At 39.8% G+C, this 21,956-nt stretch overlaps 2 protein-coding genes across 2 annotated transcripts; both read left to right on the forward strand.

Annotated features, from left to right (window-relative positions):
* Positions 1 to 14,229: 14,229 nt before the first annotated feature.
* LOC129924729 (uncharacterized) lies at positions 14,230 to 14,781 on the forward strand. The gene has a single exon (XM_056021236.1). The coding sequence runs from the start codon at positions 14,230 to 14,232 to the stop codon at positions 14,779 to 14,781; it is 552 nt and encodes a 183-aa protein (XP_055877211.1).
* LOC129924730 (uncharacterized) lies at positions 14,781 to 15,566 on the forward strand. Its single transcript, XM_056021237.1, has one exon. It carries the CDS (start codon positions 14,781 to 14,783, stop codon positions 15,564 to 15,566), a length of 786 nt encoding a protein of 261 aa, XP_055877212.1.
* The last annotated feature ends 6,390 nt before the right edge of the window (positions 15,567 to 21,956 follow it).

The following is a 21,956-nucleotide window of genomic DNA, read 5'->3' on the forward strand; positions in this document are numbered from 1 at the left end:
CAGTTATCGATACACTATCAAACTTAATGTAATGGTTTTGAGGACAGGCAGACATAGAATTAGAGGCCCGCCATATGATATTCAATGAGTAGGCCGGATCGTTTAGAAATGCCCCCACCCCGATTGTGTTACCCTGTCCGCCCTTGAACGTCATACAATTAGAATGAAACGCTGTCCATCCTACATGCTAGGTTTTAGAGCACTTGGAATCTGTGTAAGACAAAACAACTTGAACGTCGAAGTTTAAATTTAAATTTATATTTAAACAAATGGTTGCCCACCTAGAAAATGTCATCTCTGCGTGCTGTATAACAATCACATTAGCATGTTGCACATTACATATTAATCTCTTAAAATGTACAGTCATGGCTTATGCTTAAAATACTATAGTCAAACACATACAGTCATACTAAATGTATTATAGTCATACACAGTATGTATATAGAAATATACAATAGTTAGACACAAACAATCATTGTAAATATATTATGTAACTAATTGATGGTGATGGGGAAGTTGAAATCATTTAATAAAAAAAAAAGGAATTGAGATTACAGACGGCAAATATATAAGTCTAACGTACGCAGATATCGGCTTCATCTGTGTCCAATCAGATTAGCCCAAATATGTAGGTCACAGTTCCGTTGTCATGGTAACTCTTTCCTCAATCTCCGGATCCCCCCAAAAAATATCACCTGTTTATATCAAATAAATTAATCTATAAGTTAAGGTCACTAGCCTATATATCTTGTATCGAAATGACATTTCCCTTTAATATTAAAAAAACATCAGTAACACTATATGAGAAAGAGACAATAACATGTAGCATAGGACGGGCATCCCACAGGACACTGACACGGACAGTAGGTTGGTCAAACGGACCTCATTCACCAATCGTAAACAAACAACATTTAGCCACGTGATTCTATATATCTTCTATACAAATTATGTCATCCATAAATGCTGTCACGTGATACGTTTTTTTTTTCATCGTTTTATCAATATTATGACGTGGCGTTTATTTACGATTGGTGAATGAGGTCCGTTGTCAAACAGATTTTGTTACTGGTGAAATATCAAGTGGAATTATGGAATAGACAATAGAAGTAAACTAAAGTGATTATATAGATAATAGATCTGCTATGAACATAACAACATAATTGAGTCGAAAATCATGGCCGCTTAGAATGGCTTTAACACACTGAATGATTACACAGCACACATTTCGTGAACACATTCTCAAGGACGAGTTACAAGCACATGTAAACATAAGAACGACAACCGATACAGTAACTAATTTTCATAAAAAGATGATAGGTTATATGTCGTAAAATCTAGGTCGTAAATCGTAAGTTGTGGCTAGTTTGGGGCTAAAAATGATTAAAATCATCAACTTAATAATCACAAAGTGGGCCTAAAATATGTCACAACTGCTCACGTCCACACGTTATGGCATCTAACCACACGCAGGGGAACCTATCAACACATACGGGCATCTAACCACACGTTAGGGCATCTAACCACACGTTAGGGCATCTAACCACACGGGCATCTAACCACACATACGGGCATCTCACCACACGCAAGGGCACCTATCCACACATACGGGCATATAACCACACGTTAGGGCATCTAACCACACACACGGGCATCTAACCACACACACGGGCATCTAACCACACGCAAGGGCGCCTATCCACACATACGGGCATCTAACCACACATTAGGGCATCTAACAACACACACGGGCATCTAAGCACACGTTAGGGCATCTAACCACACATACGGGCATCTAACCACACGTTATGGCATCTAACCACACACACGGGCATTTAACCACACACAAGGGCACCTATCCACACATACGGGCATATAACCACACGTTAGGGCATCTAACCACACACACGGGCATCTAACCACACGCAAGGGCACCTATGCACACATACGGGCATATAGCCACACGTTAGGGCATCTAACCACACACACGGGCATCTAACCACACGCAAGGGCGCCTATCCACACATATGGGCATCTAACCACACGTTAGGGCATCTGACCACACATTTCAGCATCTAACCACACGTTAGCGCATCTAACCACACGTTAGGGCAACTTACCACACGTTAGGGCATCTAACCACACGTTATGGCATCTATCCACATGTTTGGGCATCTATCCACACGTTAGGGCATCGAAATTTTTGAAGTAAAATTTAAAAATATAAAATACAACGTATTATTTTCTTGTATCTTTAAAAACAGTTCAGCATAGTATTATTAATGAACAGATCCAATCAGTTTTGTCTTCTCTAATCCACCAGGAGGAAAAAAAGGGACTTAGGGAGGCTATCTTAAATCGTTCTTCCCCAACGAACTTAATTCCCTATTCTTTGCCCCCCCCCCTCCCATCAGAAAAGTAAGCTCGATCAAAAATGGCTCCCGCGTCTCTGTCTTTGATACCCTTTATTTTCCCGTCTTCGAAACGGGGGTTTGTATTCTTCTATTGACACAGTTTGAGATCCCCAAGACAAACTCCACGGTTCTGGCTTGTCACAGAGAGAAAACATGGTGTTTCGTTCATTATCTGGCCAACTGAAAGCCAAAATTTGAAGTGTTTGCCAGTTTGTTTGTTTCTCTGACGTGTGGAGAAAACCTCACATCAACTTTTTTGGCCAGTTTTCTGTTTTATTTTCGCGTAGCTTTATTTCCCTTATTTCCGTTTCCTCTTCTGTTTCATCTCCCGGTTGCCAGTTTGACTGACATTGTCTGTAAAATTTCAAGCTATTTTTTTCTTTAAGTCCTAAAATTTTAAATAAAGAGGGAAACGCCCAATTAAAAAAAAAATGACTGCGAACAATTCAACGTTAACGTGACCTAGTCAGCCATTTATTTTCACAAAAAAATTAATTCCTCATCTTTGAAAATTTAGGACAAGAGATTTCAGAGGATCGTAATAATGGCGGAGGCGTATCTGACCACAAGTGAAAGGAAAGAATGAACACAATTTTTAAAGACCATTAGATAGAAAAAAAAAATCAAAGTGGAGCATCACCAGAGAATACTGACCATGACACTATATCTAGAGGCCCGAACAAGACTCTGTCACCAAAACCCTCGTTTAGAAGAGACCTATACGGAGAACTGCCTGATCCGGAAGCCACTGTGCGGTTCATCTCAGATATAGGACGACTGATCTAAACTGCCTGATCCGGAAGCCACTGTGCGGTTCATCTCAGATATAGGACGACTGATCTGAACTGCCTGATCTGGAAACCACTGCGCGGTTCATCTCAGATATAGGATGACTGATCTAAACTGCCTGATCTGGAAACCACTGCGCGGTTCATCTCAGATATAGGACGACTGATCTGAACTGCCTGATCTGGAAACCACTGCGCGGTTCATCTCAGATATAGGACGACTGATCTGAACTGCCTGATCTGGAAACCACTGCGCGGTTCATCTCAGATATAGGACGACTGACCTGAACTGCCTGATCTGGAAATCACTGCGCGGTTCATCTCAGATATAGGACGACTGACCTGAACTGCCTGATCTGGAAACCACTGCGCGGTTCATCTCAGATATAGGACGACTGACCTGAACTGCCTGATCTGAAAACCACTGCGCGGTTCATCTCAGATATAGGACGACTGACCTGAACTGCCTGATCTGGAAATCACTGCGCGGTTCATCTCAGATATAGGACGACTGACCTGAACTGCCTGATCTGGAAACCACTGCGCGGTTCATCTCAGATATAGGATGACTGTCCTGAACTGCCTGATCTGGAAACCACTGCGCGGTTTATCTCAGATCTAGGATGACTGATCTGAACTGCTTGATCTGGAAACCACTGAGCGGTTCATCTCAGATCTAGGATGACTGGCCTGAACCCTCCAACATGAGAAATGAGAACGGAAGAGTATATATACACAATCTCATATGTCTATAGATCTAGACTAAAAGCTTTCACACAACTAGAAGCATCTCGACCTGCAGGACTTGAGGTCAATGACAGTAAAATTAAGTACATCGCAATGACAAGAGACAATCAAACAGAGGGACAATATATCAAAATCAAAGACCACAAATTTGAAAAAAAAAAAAGTCCAAACTTTCAAATATGTAGGAAGTATAATTGGTTTAAAAAATGACCTACTAACAGAAATAAAGGAAAGAATAGCTGGAGGCAACAGAGCATTTTATAGCACCCATCATTTACTTAAGAGCAAAACAATTTCATGGAAAACCAAGAAAATGATATACAAAACCATAATAAGAGCAGCAGCAATCAGTGCCGGTCTTAGGCCACTGCAACCTATGCGGTCGCAGTGGGCCTCGCACTTTCATAGGCCCCGCGCGATGCGAATTCTAGGTGTAAATTATTAAATTAAACCATTTTAACTTATTATTAAAAGGTTCCAATAATTCTCCTGAAATTATAAAATATAAAAAAAAAAAGTCATGAAAATCTCCTGATATTATTAAAATCTTCTGAAAACTGATGCAAATCTCCTTAAAACAGACACAATTGTCATTTCCTGGTGTCTTTCAATATGGAAAACGCCAATCCTACTCGCTAGTCGATTTTAAATCTAAAATGCAAATCTGAATGTTTATCTTTCTTTTTGTTGGAAAACTACTATCGTAGATGGCTCGTAAAGTTAATTTGACACTGATTTTGTACTTAGTAAAGTATAAATAAAATGCAAAGACGAATTTATTTCCTAAGACAAAATCTTAATTTTCACTTATTATCCTTATCACAACCCAAATTAGGCCCCGCGCAATCAGTTTCGCATAGGGCCCCGCAACCTGTAGGACCGGCTCTGGCAGCAATGTATGGAAGTGAGACCTGGACACTGACAAAGACATCTGTAAATATACTAAATACTTGGGAACGAAAAATTCTAAGGAAAATCTATGATGCTATACAAGATGAAACAGGGTGGAGGAAATACCTATATTCAAGTCACACATTCGGAATAGGCAAAAGCTGGAACCTTGTTGGTGGACACCGTTCTCGAAAATGGTTCTATTTTCCTAGAAATTTGACAGTTGATGTATATCGTTGGGAAAAGAATTACTAGCTCGTTGGCCACACTGGAAAAACTCTAGTTTGACCGTTGTATATTTTCAAAGATTAAAAAAATAATTTAAATTTGTTTAGAGGAATAAACAAATAATTACCCTGAACAGACTCTATGTCTTCTGGTATTTCCTCTTGTGGGCCCTATTCTATGTCTTCTGGTATTTCTACATGTGGGCCCTATTCATTCAAGAGTTTAATAAATTAATCTTCAGGAACATTTTGCGCATGTCTCTCAAAGTCTAGACCAGTGGTTCCCAAACATTTTCCTTAACGGAACACTTTCGCACATTCTGAGTATTTAGCGGAACACTTTGCTTATTTTTTAGAGAGATAAATTCAAGTGGTGGCTTACTAGTTAATTATTCCAGTAGTTCGTGGAATACATATTCAAGCGTTGCGAACACCAGGGCTCCGTGGAACACAGTTGAGAAACACTGGTGTAGATCTAAAGGCCTATAATTAGAATATTATAAAGTCTAGTAGATTTATACATAAGCTTAACAATGATTTTTTCTCTCAGTTAAGTAGTAAAGTTTCCCTTTCAGACCTTGTGATCCATGGGGCAGATGATGTAAAGATGTTTCTTTGGACTACGGTTAACGGGGGTGTTATGTGGCCATCGCAACGACCAACCGCCTTTACTATTCCAGAACTAATGTCAGGTACCCATTTAGAGCTGGGTGGTCTGAGAGGCACCCAAATATTTCAAAATTAAAAAAATCCCTCTTCACCAGGATTCGAACCCGGGACTCCTGGTTCGGAGGCCAAGCACTTTACCACGGTGGAATGGTGATCACTACTAGACCGGTGGCTTGGTATACGCCGCTATTTTGCAGGGCCGGCCTTAGGCGAATGCAACCTATGCGACCGCAGTGGGCCCCGCACTTTCATAGGACCCGCTCTAATTCAAGGTGTATAAATTATTAAATGAAACCATTTTATAACTTAACTCTTTATCTCCCAAGCGACGATAATAGCGTCTCTCGTTTTTGTAAAAGCCGATTAAGCGACGATATTGTCGTCGGTGCAGTTAAACATCTTTGTTTCGTTCCTATTCTTGGTTAATAATTTTAAATGCTTATATTCTAAATCTAGGTGATTTCCGCTTGCAGAAGAGTTCACTGTTTACTTCCTTCAACATGGTTTTAATATTACAGAGCGTTTTGAAAGTCGTCTTTTTTTGTTTGTTTATGTTTGGAAATGGAGCCCGGCCCCATCTGGAGGTCGATCAACTAAAACTTGTAGATCTAAATTATATTCGGATCAACATGTAAAAGACCTTATTGATTCAGATAACGGTGATTTTGTTTTATCTGTTCATAGTGATAGTTTTAGTGTTAGTGTTAGATCTAGATGTTAGATCTGAATCTGATAGTTCATAAGCTGATGACCCTGCCACCCCCCCCCCCCTCCTAAAAACTAGACGTATTAGCACAAAGAATACATCTAGATCTAGGCCTGTTTCAACAAATTTGAAAAATGCAGAAATAAGTACTAAAACAGAAAGCAATTTTAGATGTATTCCTTCCAATAAGTCTAGATCTACTTCAGCCAATGTGGTATATAGAGGTGTCAACATGAGCTTACTCTATTCTGAGTCAACTGAGCTTTACTCTACTAGATTTCTTACTCTATTCTGAGTCAACTGAGCTTTACTCTACTAGATTTCTTACTCTATTCTGAGTCAACTGAGCTTTACTCTACTAGATTCCTTACTCAATTCTGAGTCAACTGAGCTTTACTCTACTAGATTTCGCAATTTTTGTTGATAATCTTGTTGATGCAATAAAGAGTTATGCAGTCTACATAATAAAAATAAACACTCCAGCACGCAGGGCATCCATTTTTACAAAATGGAAACCAGTTTCTAACTAGGAAATTTATACATTTCTGGCCACGACTACAATGATGGGATTAGACTCGCCGTTACGTCCCGCACCACATCCATATGGATTAATTTTAATACCACAGTTAAAACATCGAAGTTGTTTTTTTGTTCAGGCAAACATTATATAAATAGCAATGATTTACTTTTGTTTGAAATATATCATGTGCAGTGTAATTATTTTCTTACTGGAACTTAATGTTGCAAGTTGTTTGTTTTTTTCTCATAAATTTTCTATGGTGGTGACCTTGGATAATGTGCTCCAGTTTTGTACTCCAAGAGTTTATTGTTTTAGTGGTTCTATTTCATGAAAATATGAATAAGGATTATAAAACAATAGCTTTTAATTCAGTTTGGAATAGAAATGATCTTCTTATGTGACTTGGATTAAATTGTTTGTCGTCCATTGGTGAGTTTTCAGATTTTCATTTTTACTTTTCATAAAGCAAAAACAAAACAAAAAATAAAACTTCAATGTATACACTTGATTTTGTAATATCTAAAAAGAACTTTCATTTTCCTTTAATTCAATATCAAAAACATTATTCTATGAATATAAATAAAAAAGTTATGCCATTATAATTAGAACATGTTAGTGCACTACAATCGGATTAAATTAATAATTCCGTCAGAACGTGGAAAATAATAAAGGAGATAAAAGAGAGAAAAGAAATTTCCCGCGCCCTCCTGTCGATTTATCAGGAGCTCCTTGAAATCTTCCGAAATCGCAAAATATACAAAAAAAAAGTCCTTAAAATATACGGAAACAGACAAAAATTGTCATTTTGGGGTGTCATTCATGATCATACTAGGTTGTAGCCTTCACTAGCTAGACGAATATCCTATGGAGCATTTCTTGTGGTGGTTACGAAGCGTTCTGTTGGAGAGGCCTTTTTGTAACAAAGTTATGCACAAATTATGCTTCCTTTTTTCGCTTACTAGCTCTCGGTGTCAAGAAGCCCGCAGTATCTTTTGTGCTACGTTCTCTACTGAGTATTTAATGTTGGAAAACTCAAAGCAATGTTTGATTGAAAGTGAAAGTTGACCAGACATGCTCTCGGTGTCAGGGAGGAAGAACTATCTTTGAACTAATAATACTAAGGCTTGTCTTCGAGTCCGAAGAATAATGAGGAATGCAGTATTTGCCCAGCTGCGACCTACATCTTTGAACCATCGATTAATCAATGAATGAAACTAACTTTTTAGAGTTTAGAAGACAATTCTTACGACGATTACTAATGGCCTTTTGGGTCTCAGTCTAGATAAGATGTCTTGGAATGTCTAATAAGATTTAAGGGAGGATTTTTGTTTTCGAATTATCCCTGTTGGTCATTTTCTCTCACTATAGTGTGGACATAGGTGGCGTTGTTCTTGGACTCTGTACATAACAACCATGATTAATGACCTGGTTACGGTGACCTCTCCTCGCACGTGCCATTTGTCCAATCTCAGATTCCTTGACTCCATGGCTGCATCTTTCCACACTGACCACTGGTCAGAGTCAGGACGTTTCTAAGGAGATTTCGACTGCTACGGTCCACTTGAAATCTTCAGTTAATTTGACCTTTTGTTAAAGAGATTTCTTCCAGGTCATGTCATTTTAAGCCTGACCACGTCTAGTGTCCGCCCCTCCCCACCCCTCTCTTTTTAAATGTCGCGAGCGAAACGCGCGCCCGTGTCGCGTTGTCCGGAGCCTATTGACCACTGGAAGTTTGGCCAGAAGCCAAAGTCTTTCTCTTGGAGGGCTGGCCAGCGCGGACAGTTGCGTCAACTCGGACAATACACGTGCTCATCTCCTGGCCAGGTGAACAACGGACAGCGTAGCACACAAAGGTGATAGAGGTCACAGGGTTAAGTCGAAGGGTCAGGGGGGCCCCCAGAAACTCTATTTTTCTTGCTATGTGGAGAAATTTGGGCGGGGCAGATTAATCCACTTTTTTTTTTTTTTTTTTTGAGGTTGGTGTCAACACAATTAGCTTTCTATTCATCCGATCTCCGCCATTTTCTCGCATTACCATTTCCGTTTGTTATTTGATAGCGTCTGCTCCTGAATGTCCGTCGATTTCCTTTGGCGCCATTTTCAAGACCTGATCTTCTGTTTATTATGATTTTTTTTTATTGAAAGAAAACAAGAAAGAGAGAGAGAGAGAGAGAGAGGCAAAGAGATGGATCATGCTGGATAAACAGAAATTACAATTGTGTGGCATGTTCTCTTTTTCTTTCTTATTGTCCTTAATCTTTCTTTCTTTCTTGTTCTTTCTGTCTAACCTTCTCTCTATCAAACATGCATGTATTTCATTTTTGGAACTTTCTAGGAATTCTTCTACACCTACGGAGGTGACAAATTAATTTAATGACAAAATAGTCAATTGTATACCCAAGATTAGCGTTTAGAGATGTGTAGTCCACATATGAAGCACTATATTTTTAAGTAGAAACAACGAAAAAAATTGAACACGCATTATAGTATTATACATGTAGCATTAATACACTTTATAATCTACATTTGATAATAAGTTCACAAAAGTAGACTTAACATGAAGCTTAATACTTACGGGATGTGTACATCTTCGTAAAAAGCTAGTTTTGATATCATTATACTCTTCCAAACTAAAAGTTCCTTCTTCCCTAGTACTATTAGAGCTTGGAATGGGTTGCCTGAGCTAGCCAGAAAAACCAGTGACTTGGCAGAATTTAAGTCATTGGTTAATATGCATGACTGAATGCATGACGCGTAGGACATAATCATCTTCTTTTTAAAAATAACGTCTGTATTATATAAGATAAGATAAAAGTCACATTGACGGAAATGGGAAGAAATAGAAAAAAAAAATTCTAATTAACTCCCCTAAATATTAAAGCGCATATGTAGAAGATACGAGAAACCAAATAACTTCTTGTTTACACTTTTCTTGGACCTTGACGTCCATATAGCGCAATAGCGAAGCTCATTTTTTTTAAATCGCTCCTTGACAAACAGTTAAAGTAATCTGAGCTACAGAGTTAGCTACCGAGTCAATGAATGACTTAAGTAGACAAGAAAAATTACACTTACAATAAAAAAATAATACAAAAGCCAAATTACCAATAATTGTTTCCATTGTTTCCATTGATATAGTTAGTTAATATTCATAAGGGTGTGAGATACAACATACTAGAAACAGTTGCAATTAGAGATTTTCACCTATAAATAGATAACGTTTTGGGGTTTCCGGTATGCCATGTGTTGTTTTTTTTAGCTTAACTAAATATATTTCACATTTTAATCTTTGCTTGAGAGTGCAGTTTAGAAGAGACTCTAGATGTCAACAAAGATATAGCCTAAATATTAACCAATATATAACCTATACGTGAACCAATATATAAACTAAATGTTATCCAGGACATAACTGAATTGTTAACTAACATGTAACCTATACGCCAATCAAGATTCAGTCTAAATATCAATTAAGATATAACTTAAATGTCAACTAAAATATAACCTAAATATCGACCAAGATATAACCTACATTTCTAAATATCGACCAAGATATAACCTACATTTCTAAATATCGACCAAGATATAACCTACATTTCTAAATATCGACCAAGATATAACCTACATTTCTAAATATCGACCAAGATATAACCTACATTTCTAAATATCGACCAAGATATAACCTACATTTCTAAATATCGACCAAGATATAACCTACATTTCTAAATATCGACCAAGATATAACCTACATTTCTAAATATCGACCAAGATATAACCTACATTTCTAAATATCGACGAAGAAACAACTGTGAACCAAGACATGACTAGATTTACATCTTTTTCAATGAATTGTTTTTGTCAGGTTTCGACCAGGCATTTGGCAGATCCGACGGGACACTTGGTAGAACGATGGCTCACATTCCCTCAGATTGATTTAGCCTCTAATCTTACACTATTAAATCTATTTTTCATTTGTGTGGAGATTTTATACCAATAGTTTTCATAGGCTCATTGACTTGTTTTAGAACACAGAAATTAACTACAGACCAACTGAATACATTCTTTTGTTGTTTGGTAGGGTACATTTAATTGCAAGCCATTTTTATTTTCGAAAATCGTGACGGTTACATTCTCAACAATTCCCAACGACCTCGTTTTAATAACAGGAACTTTTGAATACTGTTAATTTATTTATGTTTTGTTTTGCCAAATATTTCACTTTAAAATCCTCTACGTTTCAATTCTATGGAATTAAAAAAGGAATCTTTGTTTTTCTATTATTATATTAAATTTCAATTACAATACAATGAATTTTGATGAACGGTTAAAGTTAATATATATTTCCAATGTTAAGTGCTGGCAAAATAAAAAGGAAACAGAAATTAAGGCATTATCTTCTTATCTTATCTTATATAATACAGACGTTACTTCAAAAAGAAGATGATTACGTCCTACGCGTCATGCATTTAGTCATGCATATTAACCAATGACTTAAATTCTGCCACGTCACTGGTTTTCCTGGATAGCTCAGGCAACCCATTCCATGCTCTAATAGCACTAGGGAAGAAGGAGTATTTGTACAAATTTGTCCTAGCATATGGGACGAGGAATGTGCCTTCATCTTTGTGTCTCTCAGAGTATTTTATTAAATTTTGTTTTTGTATTTGAAGATTATGGTTCAGTGTTTTATGTATAATTGCTACTTAACTTTTGAGTCTTCTCTCCTGAAGGTTTTCTAAATTTAGTGATTTTTCTAAAGGTGTTACTCTGGTTAAATGTGAATATTCGTCTGTTATGAATCTCACTGCTCTATTTTGTGTCTGTTCCAGTTTATTAATGTTTTCTTGAGTTGTGTGGTCAAATTCACCAATGCACTGTACCATGAGAAACACAAGACAAGAAAGCGGAAGTCGTTGGTAAAGGTAGCTGCTGAAGATTGAGTTCAGTCAAGAGAGTCTTAAGTTGACTACAATAAATGATGGATGATTTTCGTCTGTTTCCGGTTCTTACTCTATTATTAGCAACGGAAATTTCCCGAGAAAATGCGCATTGAAGAGCAGCAAGCACCGAAACAAGCTTGCAGTTTTCCTTTTGTTTTCTTGCTCGCGTGCCTGGATAAACTGATGGAGTAGGTGGCGCTAAGGTGTATGCGGGGGGTGGGAGGGGGGGTTAGCAGACGGATGGAAAGAGAGAGTATTAGAAGTATAAAAAATACAACAAAACGATTGCAACCAAGAGGGTTATTTCCTGCGCATGGAGTGATTAATAACTCATGGTTTGAAAATTTACGATCGGTCACTTGACCAGGAGAGATCGTATCAATCATCAGAGGGGGACAACTTTTTTTTTTATTTCTTGTCAAGTTTCTCTCACCTTTTTTACGACTCCTGGGGGCCGATGTCGTTATTGTGACCCATCTGTTGGTCAGGTGAAGAGTTTGGCCTGGGCAGTATAGCACCGAGCGATGAAGAGAAAAGTGGACGCACTTCAGATCTTAACCGAGCGTCGCTGGTTCCATTGTCTTGTTATCATATGCATGTAAGACAAAGTGACCAATCTGGTGATCTAGGTCACTCAGCAGTAATTTGGAGTTAATAGTAGACACCTTTAGAAAGAACATTTTATTTCTGCACCCTTTTCTTCTGGTTTGATGAAATGCATGATAATAGTGTAACAGGTAGTTACATTTTATTCTTGTAATTGTTGTACATTTTCAAGTTTTAAATTAAAAGTTTCTGTATTTGAATTGAGAAAGATTTTCGCCTATTAATTTTCTAGATTGCATTTAATCTAGATATAACATAGTCCTTAGCAAGTCACAATAATTCTTCTAGACAGCTGACATCTTCTAATCCTCGGCATCACGGTTACGGGATCTTTATTCAAGAGGCAAAAGTTCATTCAAGATCGTTACTCTTTCAAGAGCTTACAGACCGTAACACATGGCTCCATTAAAGATCATCAATGATCGTGATACAGGTAAAGCTAGAGTACCACTTTCACGCCTTGAGATTTATGCTGCAGTTGATATAAAGGTTATCTGTTTCCACGACAGACGGTTAACATGGCTAGCACAAGAACCAACAGATTTGACTTGGCTAATGTAGGCTATAGAGTTCAAGACAGGATGGTTGATTGGTCGCTAGACCTTTCGTTCGGTAGTCTCCATGGTTCCGAGTTCAGACATACCCTGCCCGCTGCCATCCCCCATCGTCCTGCGGGAGGTTTGGACTAGGAAGTAGATTATCTTCAAGTCTAAAGGAACATCCGTAACATGTAGAACATTTTACAAACAAACAAACATGTTACAAACCGAAAGAAAAAGCATTTTACAAAAAAAAAAAAAATTACAAACAACCCAAAACAAAAAAAAAACAACATTTTACAAAAAAAAAAAAACATTTTATAAACACTCAAATCCCGAAGTTTAAAGTCTTCACCGGGATTCAAACTCGATTCTGCGGTTACGTAGTTCTGCGCTTTACCACTTAGCCACCACACCCCATCGGGAAATAGACAAAGTATGAATAGTGAGAACAGTCTCGTGCTTTGAGCATCTTCATAATGCAACATTGGAAATTTTGGTTGCACTCAATTGTTTTGGCGCAATAGTTTGCTACTTGTTTCTTTTGTTAGAGGCTCTGGGATGAGACGCTGGAACTTCTTCCTATTTTATTGTTTCCATATATCTTTGGGATTTTTTTTTGCCTTTTTGTTGCGGGGGGGGGGGCTAGATAGGGCTAGCGTTGTACCTTTGGTCTCTGTACTTACAAAGATCTGACTGCTCAGTGTTGTGGTGGGCCAGTGCTGTAGTGTTCCAGTGTTGTGGTCGGCCAGTGTTTTGGTGGACCAGTGTTTAGGTGGGTAATTGTTGTGTTGGGTCAGTGTTTAGGTGGGTAATTGTTGTGTTGGGCCAGTGTTATGGTGGGTCATTGTTGTGGTGGGTCAGTGTTGTGGTGAGCCAGTGTTATGATGGGCCAGTGTTGTGGTGGGTCATTGTTGTGTTGGGCCAGTGTTATGGTGGGTCAGTGTTGTGTCGGGCCAGTGTTATGGTGGGTCATTGTTGTGTTGGGCCAGTGTTTTGGTGGGTCATTGTTGTGTTGGGCCAGTGTTATGGTGGGCCAGTGTTTTGGTGGGTCATTGTTGTGTTGGGCCAGTGTTATGGTGGGTCAGTGTTGTGTTGGGTCAGTGTTATGGTGGGCCAGTGTTGTGGTGGGCCAGTGTTGTGGTGGGTCTTTGTTGTGTTGGGTCAGTCTTGTGGTGGGTCAGTGTTATGGTTGGCCAGTGTTGTGTTGGGCCAGTGTTGTGTTGGGTCATTGTTGTGGTGGGTCAGTTATGGTGGGCCAGTGTTGTGGTGGGCCAGTGTTGTGGTGGGCCAGTTATGGTGGGCCAGTGTTGTGGTGGGCCAGTGTTGTGGTGGGCCAGTGTTGTGGTGGGCCAGTGTTGTGGTGGGTCAGTTATAGTGGGCCAGTGTTGTGGTGGGCCAGTGTTGTGGTGGGCCAGTGTTGTGGTGGGTCAGTTATGGTGGGTCATTGTTGTGTTGGGCCAGTGTTGTGGTGGGCCAGTGTTGTGGTGGGCCAGTGTTGTGGTGGGTCAGTTATGGTGGGCCAGTGTTGTGGTGGGCCAGTGTTGTGGTGGGCCAGTGTTGTGGTGGGCCAGTGTTGTGGTGGGCCAGTGTTGTGGTGGGTCAGTTATGGTGGGCCAATGTTGTGGTGGGCCAGTGTTGTGGTGGGCCAGTGTTGTGGTGGGTCATTGTTGTGTTGGGCCAGTGTTATGGTGGGTCATTGTTGTGGTGGGTCAGTGTTGTGGTGAGCCAGTGTTATGATGGGCCAGTGTTATGGTGGGTCAGTGTTGTGTCGGGCCAGTGTTATGGTGGGCCAGTATTATGGTGGGTCAGTGTTTTGGTGGGTCATTGTTGTGTTGGGCCAGTGTTATGGTGGGCCAGTGTTTTGGTGGGTCATTGTTGTGTTGGGCCAGTGTTATGGTGGGTCAGTGTTGTGGTGGGTCATTGTTGTGTTGGGCCAGTGTTATGGTGGGCCAGTGTTGTGGTGGGCCAGTGTTGTGGTGGGTCTTTGTTGTGTTGGGTCAGTCTTGTGGTGGGTCAGTGTTATGGTTGGCCAGTGTTGTGTTGGGCCAGTGTTGTGTTGGGCTAGTGTTGTGTTGGGTCATTGTTGTGGTGGGTCAGTTATGGTGGGCCAGTGTTGTGGTGGGCCAGTGTTGTGGTGGGCCAGTGTTGTGGTGGGTCAGTTATGGTGGGCCAGTGTTGTGGTGGGCCAGTGTTGTGGTGGGCCAGTGTTGTGGTGGGCCAGTGTTGTGGTGGGCCAGTGTTGTGGTGGGCCAGTGTTGTGGTGGGTCAGTTATGGTGGGCCAGTGTTGTGGTGGGCCAGTGTTGTGGTGGGCCAGTGTTGTGGTGGGCCAGTGTTGTGGTGGGCCAGTGTTGTGGTGGGTCAGTTATGGTGGGTCATTGTTGTGGTGGGCCAGTGTTGTGGTGGGCCAGTGTTGTGGTGGGCCAGTGTTGTGGTGGGTCAGTTATGGTGGGCCAGTGTTGTGGTGGGCCAGTGTTGTGGTGGGCCAGTGTTGTGGTGGGCCAGTGTTGTGGTGGGTCATTGATGTAGTGGATCAGTGTTATGGTTGGCCAGTGTTGTGTTGGGCCAGTGTTGTGGTGGGTCATTGTTGTGGTGGGTCAGTTATGGTGGGCCAGTGTTGTGGTGGGTCATTGATGTAGTGGATCAGTGTTGTGTTGGGCCAGTGTTATGGTGGGCCAATATTGTGGTGAGTCATTGATGTGGTGGGCCAGTGTTTTGGTGATCAGCGTTGAGGTGGACCAGTGTTACGATGGGCTAGTGTTATGGTGGGCTAGTATTGGGCTTTTAGTAGATTTTAGAGTCTGAAAATGTTACACTGTGACTGGCTGGTGAAACCTCAAGGTGCTGATTGGTGGATAACAGCTTTTACAAAGCTTCTATCAACTCACTCTATCTGTCTGTCTGGTATAAAGTCTGTACATGTTATTTCTCCCTCACCCAATCTCGGTTCAAGCTGAAATTCTACACAATTATTTTTTTTTTACATGACAACACAAGGATAAATTAATTAAAAAATAACCAGTTAGTTAAAAGTCAACTGGAAATAAATAATTTTGTTTGGTATCTAAAACAAGGGAAAGAAATTGCACTTGACTGAAGTGGCGGTAGTCCGCTTTATACTTTGTAGCGGGAAATAGGTCGCCGCTTTAAAGTTTAAAACTAACAACAGATGACTATAAAAACTTTCTAATTTTCATAAGAACTTCGCTGCCATACTGGTTAGTGTGTTGACTTGAGCACGATTGAGCCTTCAAATTCGAATGCAGGTAGTTCAGCTATTCTTTTTTTTTTAAACAGTGGATTCAAAAAGCGATCACGACAACATTGACACAGATACCCCCTTCGTCCCCCCCCCCCCTTCATTTTTCTTCTTTTATCAACTGGTCCAGACAAGTGATCATAGCGTACTGAGAAAGCTAAAATCTTCAAATTGCGCTAAACAAAAATAATTGGTAAAAATATTTCAAATCTTGCAGATTGATTATTGTTAGTCTAGATCTATTACAAATTAAATTACATGGCTGATCTAAACTGGCTTCGCGTAATATGATTATTTTAAAAGTATTTTTACATATTTTTCTTGTTAAGTATTTAAGATAAGATAAGGTAAGATAATTTTATTGATCTAATCAAATGGAAATTCAGTTTGACTACAATTGACAACATCAGCGTAACTACTGTACAATAACAGTATAGATGGAAAATTCGAACAACATTCACACACGAAACACATACACACTCACAACCAGCGCTTTATAAATTTGACTTCTATGTATTTACTTGTTCAGGTAAGGTGATGACCTCATTTCAGATGAGGATACACTATGAACATCATGATGCTAAGTGTGTTAACAGTCCACTAATGTCTTTCTAGTATTTGTCGTACTTTTTCAACGGAAAAAAAAGGAGGGAGGGGTGTACGGGGGGGGGGGGGTTACTGGTGATCGAGAGAAGTATCATTAATCTTCATTAAGCAAAACCTGTCTCAGTCTTTCTCAGCTCCCCCCCCCCCCCGCGCCCCTCCACCCCCCAAGGCTTCTCGCCTTCCCCGTGGCACAAGTCAAACAAGGCGGAAACAACAAAACAAAACAGAATCATCACAGGCGCAGTGGCGTTTGACTCTGTAAGGGGGGCGACGACGTCATCGGCGGTGTAGCGTCGCAACCTTTTCTTTTCAAAATGGGGCGGCACTCTGACATCATGCGGCGATGACCAAACTCTGAAAAGGTCGTCACTGCGGCGCTGACAGGTCTTTATGTCTAATGACCCCCCTTTTTTTTTCTTGCTGGTAATCACAAAGAAACGGCATCGACAATGGTACCGGGGGGGGGGGGAGACGTCGAAGAAAAATTGTTGTTTTTGTAAGACACCTTTAAATTCCTCCCATTTTAGGTCTCCCTCTTTCAAGGGGTCGGTCATCTTTGGGCTTAGAGGGAAAAAGGGAAGGGGGGGGGTCGTGGGGGTCCTGTCGGCACTATGTCGTGTGTCAAGTTAGCGCCTTGGTTGTAAAAGATGATCATAAAGTCATAGGTCAGAGCATCTTAACAAAGTGGAGCGGCAACCGTTGACTAAAGGAAGAAAGCTTTTGGTGGGCGATCTTGAGAGGGAGGGGGGGGGGAAGGGAGGGTAGAACTCAGAATTGATGAGGCTTTGGAGGTAGCAGAATGATGGGGTTAGAACAAGGGAGGGAGGGGGGGTCATTTAAATGTCGTGACATTTAGATATCAGCAGTATCCAGTTACGTTTGTAGTACAATCAGGGAACCGTATTGGATCATATCTCTTTGAAGGCTCTAACCCAGACCATTCATTACAGGAGGCCTGAACACTGCCCTGCAACGTCACAACCTGTGGGCAATTTAGACCAATAGCACGTTGCCACGTCGCAGGTCTCTACGATTGTTGACCGTTACGACTAAATAGACTGTCTTTATGAGCATTTTATTAGCTTGTGTTGTTTTTAATATGTAATGTATTTTTTAGTGTTTTATGTATTATTGCTCCTTTACTCTTATGTCTGACTGTCTTTTATTTTTTAAGCAAGCTATGGTGGTGAGCTTTGTAAAATGCTTTAGTAAAGTCTAATAAAATGGCGTCTATTTACTGATGATTATCTAGGGATTCTAAGCCTTCTGAAAAGTCATCAATGTGGTCTATAAGTTCGGTTTCACATGACCTATGTTTGCTAAAGCCATGTTGATATGTAGTAAGGGATTACAGTAATCTAATTTTAGTGAAAATGAAATAACATATCGACATCGCCGTACCACTGTCTCATAACTTAAGAAAAACTGAGATAGAAAAACAAAGAAAATATAGGAACCTAGGCTTAGAGATTAAGCGTATATGGAAATTGTCCAAAATAACAATATACCCCATTGTTATATCAACCGAGGGGATAATAACAACTGACCTCACAGACACCTTCAAGGCCCTTAACATTGCTAGGAACATCCTCGTTGCCTGTCAGAGGGCGGTACTGCTGCAGACCTGCCACATCACCAGAAAATTCCTCAGTGGAAACTGTTAAAGGGACTACGATGAATTTTGTTTCTCTTTAGCGAAACTTGACCCTGGCAGCGCCAGAGAATGACTACTTGTTCTTTTCTAACATAATAATAATGATAATAATAATAATCTTTATTGTCCGTTAGGAAATTTTTCTTACAATTTGTGCATTACACCAAACAAAACATAGTAACTATGAAAAAAAAACAAAATGTACATTCGCACAAGCCTCACTCATAATTTACACGTGAAAAGTTTATATCATATTGTTTCTATTTAATGATTTGATTACATGGGATGTTGATTAGTGATACTGGTCTTTAATTGTCGGGATCGGATTTTTTTTTCCTTTTTAGATTAAGAGAGTGACAATAGCTTTTTTCCAGTTCCTTTGTATAGACATAATTAATGTTTACTGGTGTTTTGACTCAAAAGATACTGCGAAAATACATTTTCGGACCCGTAAGCAAATTTGATGTTTAAATGAATAAATGAAAATGGCATTTAGAGTTGAATATTCTTTATACGATGTCATAGTGGCTTGAAATATTTCTCTCGAATCAGCGTGATGGTTGAGTCGTACAGCGCTTGGATTCCGTATCGAGGTATCTCAAGTTCGAATCCTGGTGACGGAGATTTTGTTCGGGATTTTAAGGAAGCCCTTTAATCCACCCAAAATCGAACACACACGCTGGGAAAGTAAAGGCCTTTGGTCGTTGGGCTGGCCTTATGACACATTATTTAATAATCGGCCATAAGATCAGTTGAGCTTTACATCATATGTCGCAATACATCGTAAGGCTAGAAAGGGGTACTTTTACAATTCTTTTCTTTACTAATTATGAATTATAACAATTAATTTTATAAATAACATAAGAACTAAATTTAAATATAAAATAACAATATTTTGTCTAGTATTTAACAATTTTGTTTTAACTTGTAAATTCTATTTTCAGAAAACTTACTTAACTAAAAAAAAAAAAAAAATTACTATTCCAAACATTCAAATGTGTCTTGTTAATTGAGTTGCGACTGTTCGGACGAAATAAAAAGTTGGAGCTGGTATGACAGATGTGAAAATAAAAGCAACGGAATAATTTTCATGCAAGCCCTATTGTTAGTATCACTCCTACCATTTTTAAGTGCCGGCTCAACGCGAGACGATTTCTTTGGCGACTCTCATACTAACGATAATGGTGTTGCCTGGTACCGACGCCCCATGGACCGTCACTGTCTCTTTAGCATGCTTCTGTAGCGCGGTAACCCAAGTTATTGCGCCCCACTTTATGTTTCGCCCTACAGTGTGAGGTGGGGTTAGGGGCGTGTTGAAATGGCGTGCGTTTTAATAATGGTACTAGCCCTAGACTAATTGCTAAGTACTACGACTCGTAATAAAGACGTAAGGGGGGGGGCGAGGCTGGGGCGGGAGACGAGAAGAAGGTATAGCTCATCACATCGCAACATTCAAAGGGAGACACTTTTTTTGTGGGGAGGGGGGCGGTATCATCACGAGTGTCAGATAGTGCATCCTATTTCAGGCGCCCTCGAGGTCAATGCGAGAACGAGGCGCCTGGCAGATATAGAAATGAGGGGGGGAAGAACTTACTGGAGTTATACATCGCACGGGGATGGGACATCTGGAGGTCCGTGGGATGGGTGGGGGGGGGGAGAGTGAGTCCGACTGGATCGAACTCAGGTCAAAGGTAACAGTTTAACTAACAACAAAAAACAAAACACAAAAGAAAAAAAAAGCAACAAAAAAAAAACAACAACAAAGAATTGCACAATGCTAAAAAAAAAACCAGTGATGCCCAACCTAATTTGATCTGCGGGCCATTTTATTTTCCGACACTCGTGTCGCGGGCCGGAAACATACTAAAACGAAATGAAATCGACCTGGAACTGTTTATTAGAAACCCATGAATCTAATACTTATTATTCTGAAAATGTCTTAAAATAATAATAATCTATTTCAATTGCAGCATCTGATTCCTATTACTACTAAATCGCAGATCACGATACGTAACTCTAGTTTTGTTATTGAACGTTCAGTGTCGAGTAATTTCCCCAGCGTTGGATAGAGGGCGCTAGAAACTTGAAAGGCGTTAATCACGTTTTATTCAAACTAGAGATCAACCAAGTTTAACAATAAGATGACAAAATACTTATACTGACTCAACAAACTCGAACTGTATCCATAGACAAAATAGCTAAAGACTGATGATAAACCAACATACTTTTATAATGTATCAGATGTAGGGTTATATTTTTGGTCATTAGAAATCAATTACATGATTGGTTCCCAAATAGTTATGCGGTTATAATTAAAAAACAAATTAAATTGTTACCTATTGGTGACGTCAGACGATGGCATGAATTTATTTTGTTAAAGAGCGGGTGTGTATATAGCTCTGCAAGACACAGGTAAAGTGAGAAATATCTTTTTTTTTTTTTTTATTTATTGGAAGTGAAGACAATATAATCGAGAGATCGAGGAGTCATTGGGTTACAAGTAAATATTTTTTTTTTTGATTATTGTTAAATTTATTATTTCAAGGGATTAATTCATTACATTGGATCACTCACCATTCTGGATAGTCTTTTTAACCACTTTGGATAGCCTTTTTAACCATTCTAGATAGTTTTTTTTTTATCATTCTGGATAGTTCTAGATAGTCTTTTAGCCATTCTGGATAGTCCTTACAAACTAAAACGTAGCAATATCACAAATTATTCACCTTCACCTATCTCTTAGTCTGTTGGATCGTTGGGGCACCACACAAGATCTGTCAACCGACTTTCTCCATTCCTCTCTGTCATATGCCTTGGATAGAATATTATTCTCTGACAGGCCTGCCCATTCTTTAGTGTCTTCCCATCGCATTCTCTTCGTCTGCCCGATACTGTTCCTTGAAGGAAGGTCTTTGCGAGCCCTGAGGACCTTGTGGTGTTTTTTTTTTTTTACAGTGTTTAGCTGGTCATTGGGGGTCCAATCGCTGTATTAATCCTGTTTCTTATCTCTTCATTCATATTATAGTGTTATTATTATTATTATCATTTTTTCTACACTTTTTTCCTACCAATCCAGTGGCGTAGGGGGGGGGGGTGCTGGTGAATCGGAAGAAGGGCGCGATGCTGGGCAAAGGGCGTTGAAGTGTGTTTGGGGTCGATTACGCATAAAATGATCATGTATATACAAAAAAAAGTCACTCCCCGTTCCCCCCTGCACTTCTTTTCTTCATTTTGAATTTACTTACGACTGGAAAGACTTGATAGATTGAGACGACGCCAAGCCCGAGGTCTTTATCAGGGACCGTCAACAAAAGCCCACCTCTTTTTTTTACGCCTTTTAGCGTCTACGTGGTCGTGCTGGCGAAGAGATTATCAGGGTCTGTGATCTATTGTTA

The sequence above is a fragment of the Biomphalaria glabrata genome, chromosome 2, assembly GCF_947242115.1.
Source record: "Biomphalaria glabrata chromosome 2, xgBioGlab47.1, whole genome shotgun sequence".
NCBI lineage: Eukaryota > Metazoa > Mollusca > Gastropoda > Planorbidae > Biomphalaria > Biomphalaria glabrata.

What these genes read in the sequence shown, in the direction of transcription:
- LOC129924729 (XM_056021236.1), top strand. Translation starts at nt 14,230, where the DNA reads ATGGTTGGCCAGTGTTGTGTTGGGCCAGTGTTGTGTTGGGTCATTGTT.
- LOC129924730 (XM_056021237.1), top strand. Translation starts at nt 14,781, where the DNA reads ATGGGCCAGTGTTATGGTGGGTCAGTGTTGTGTCGGGCCAGTGTTATG.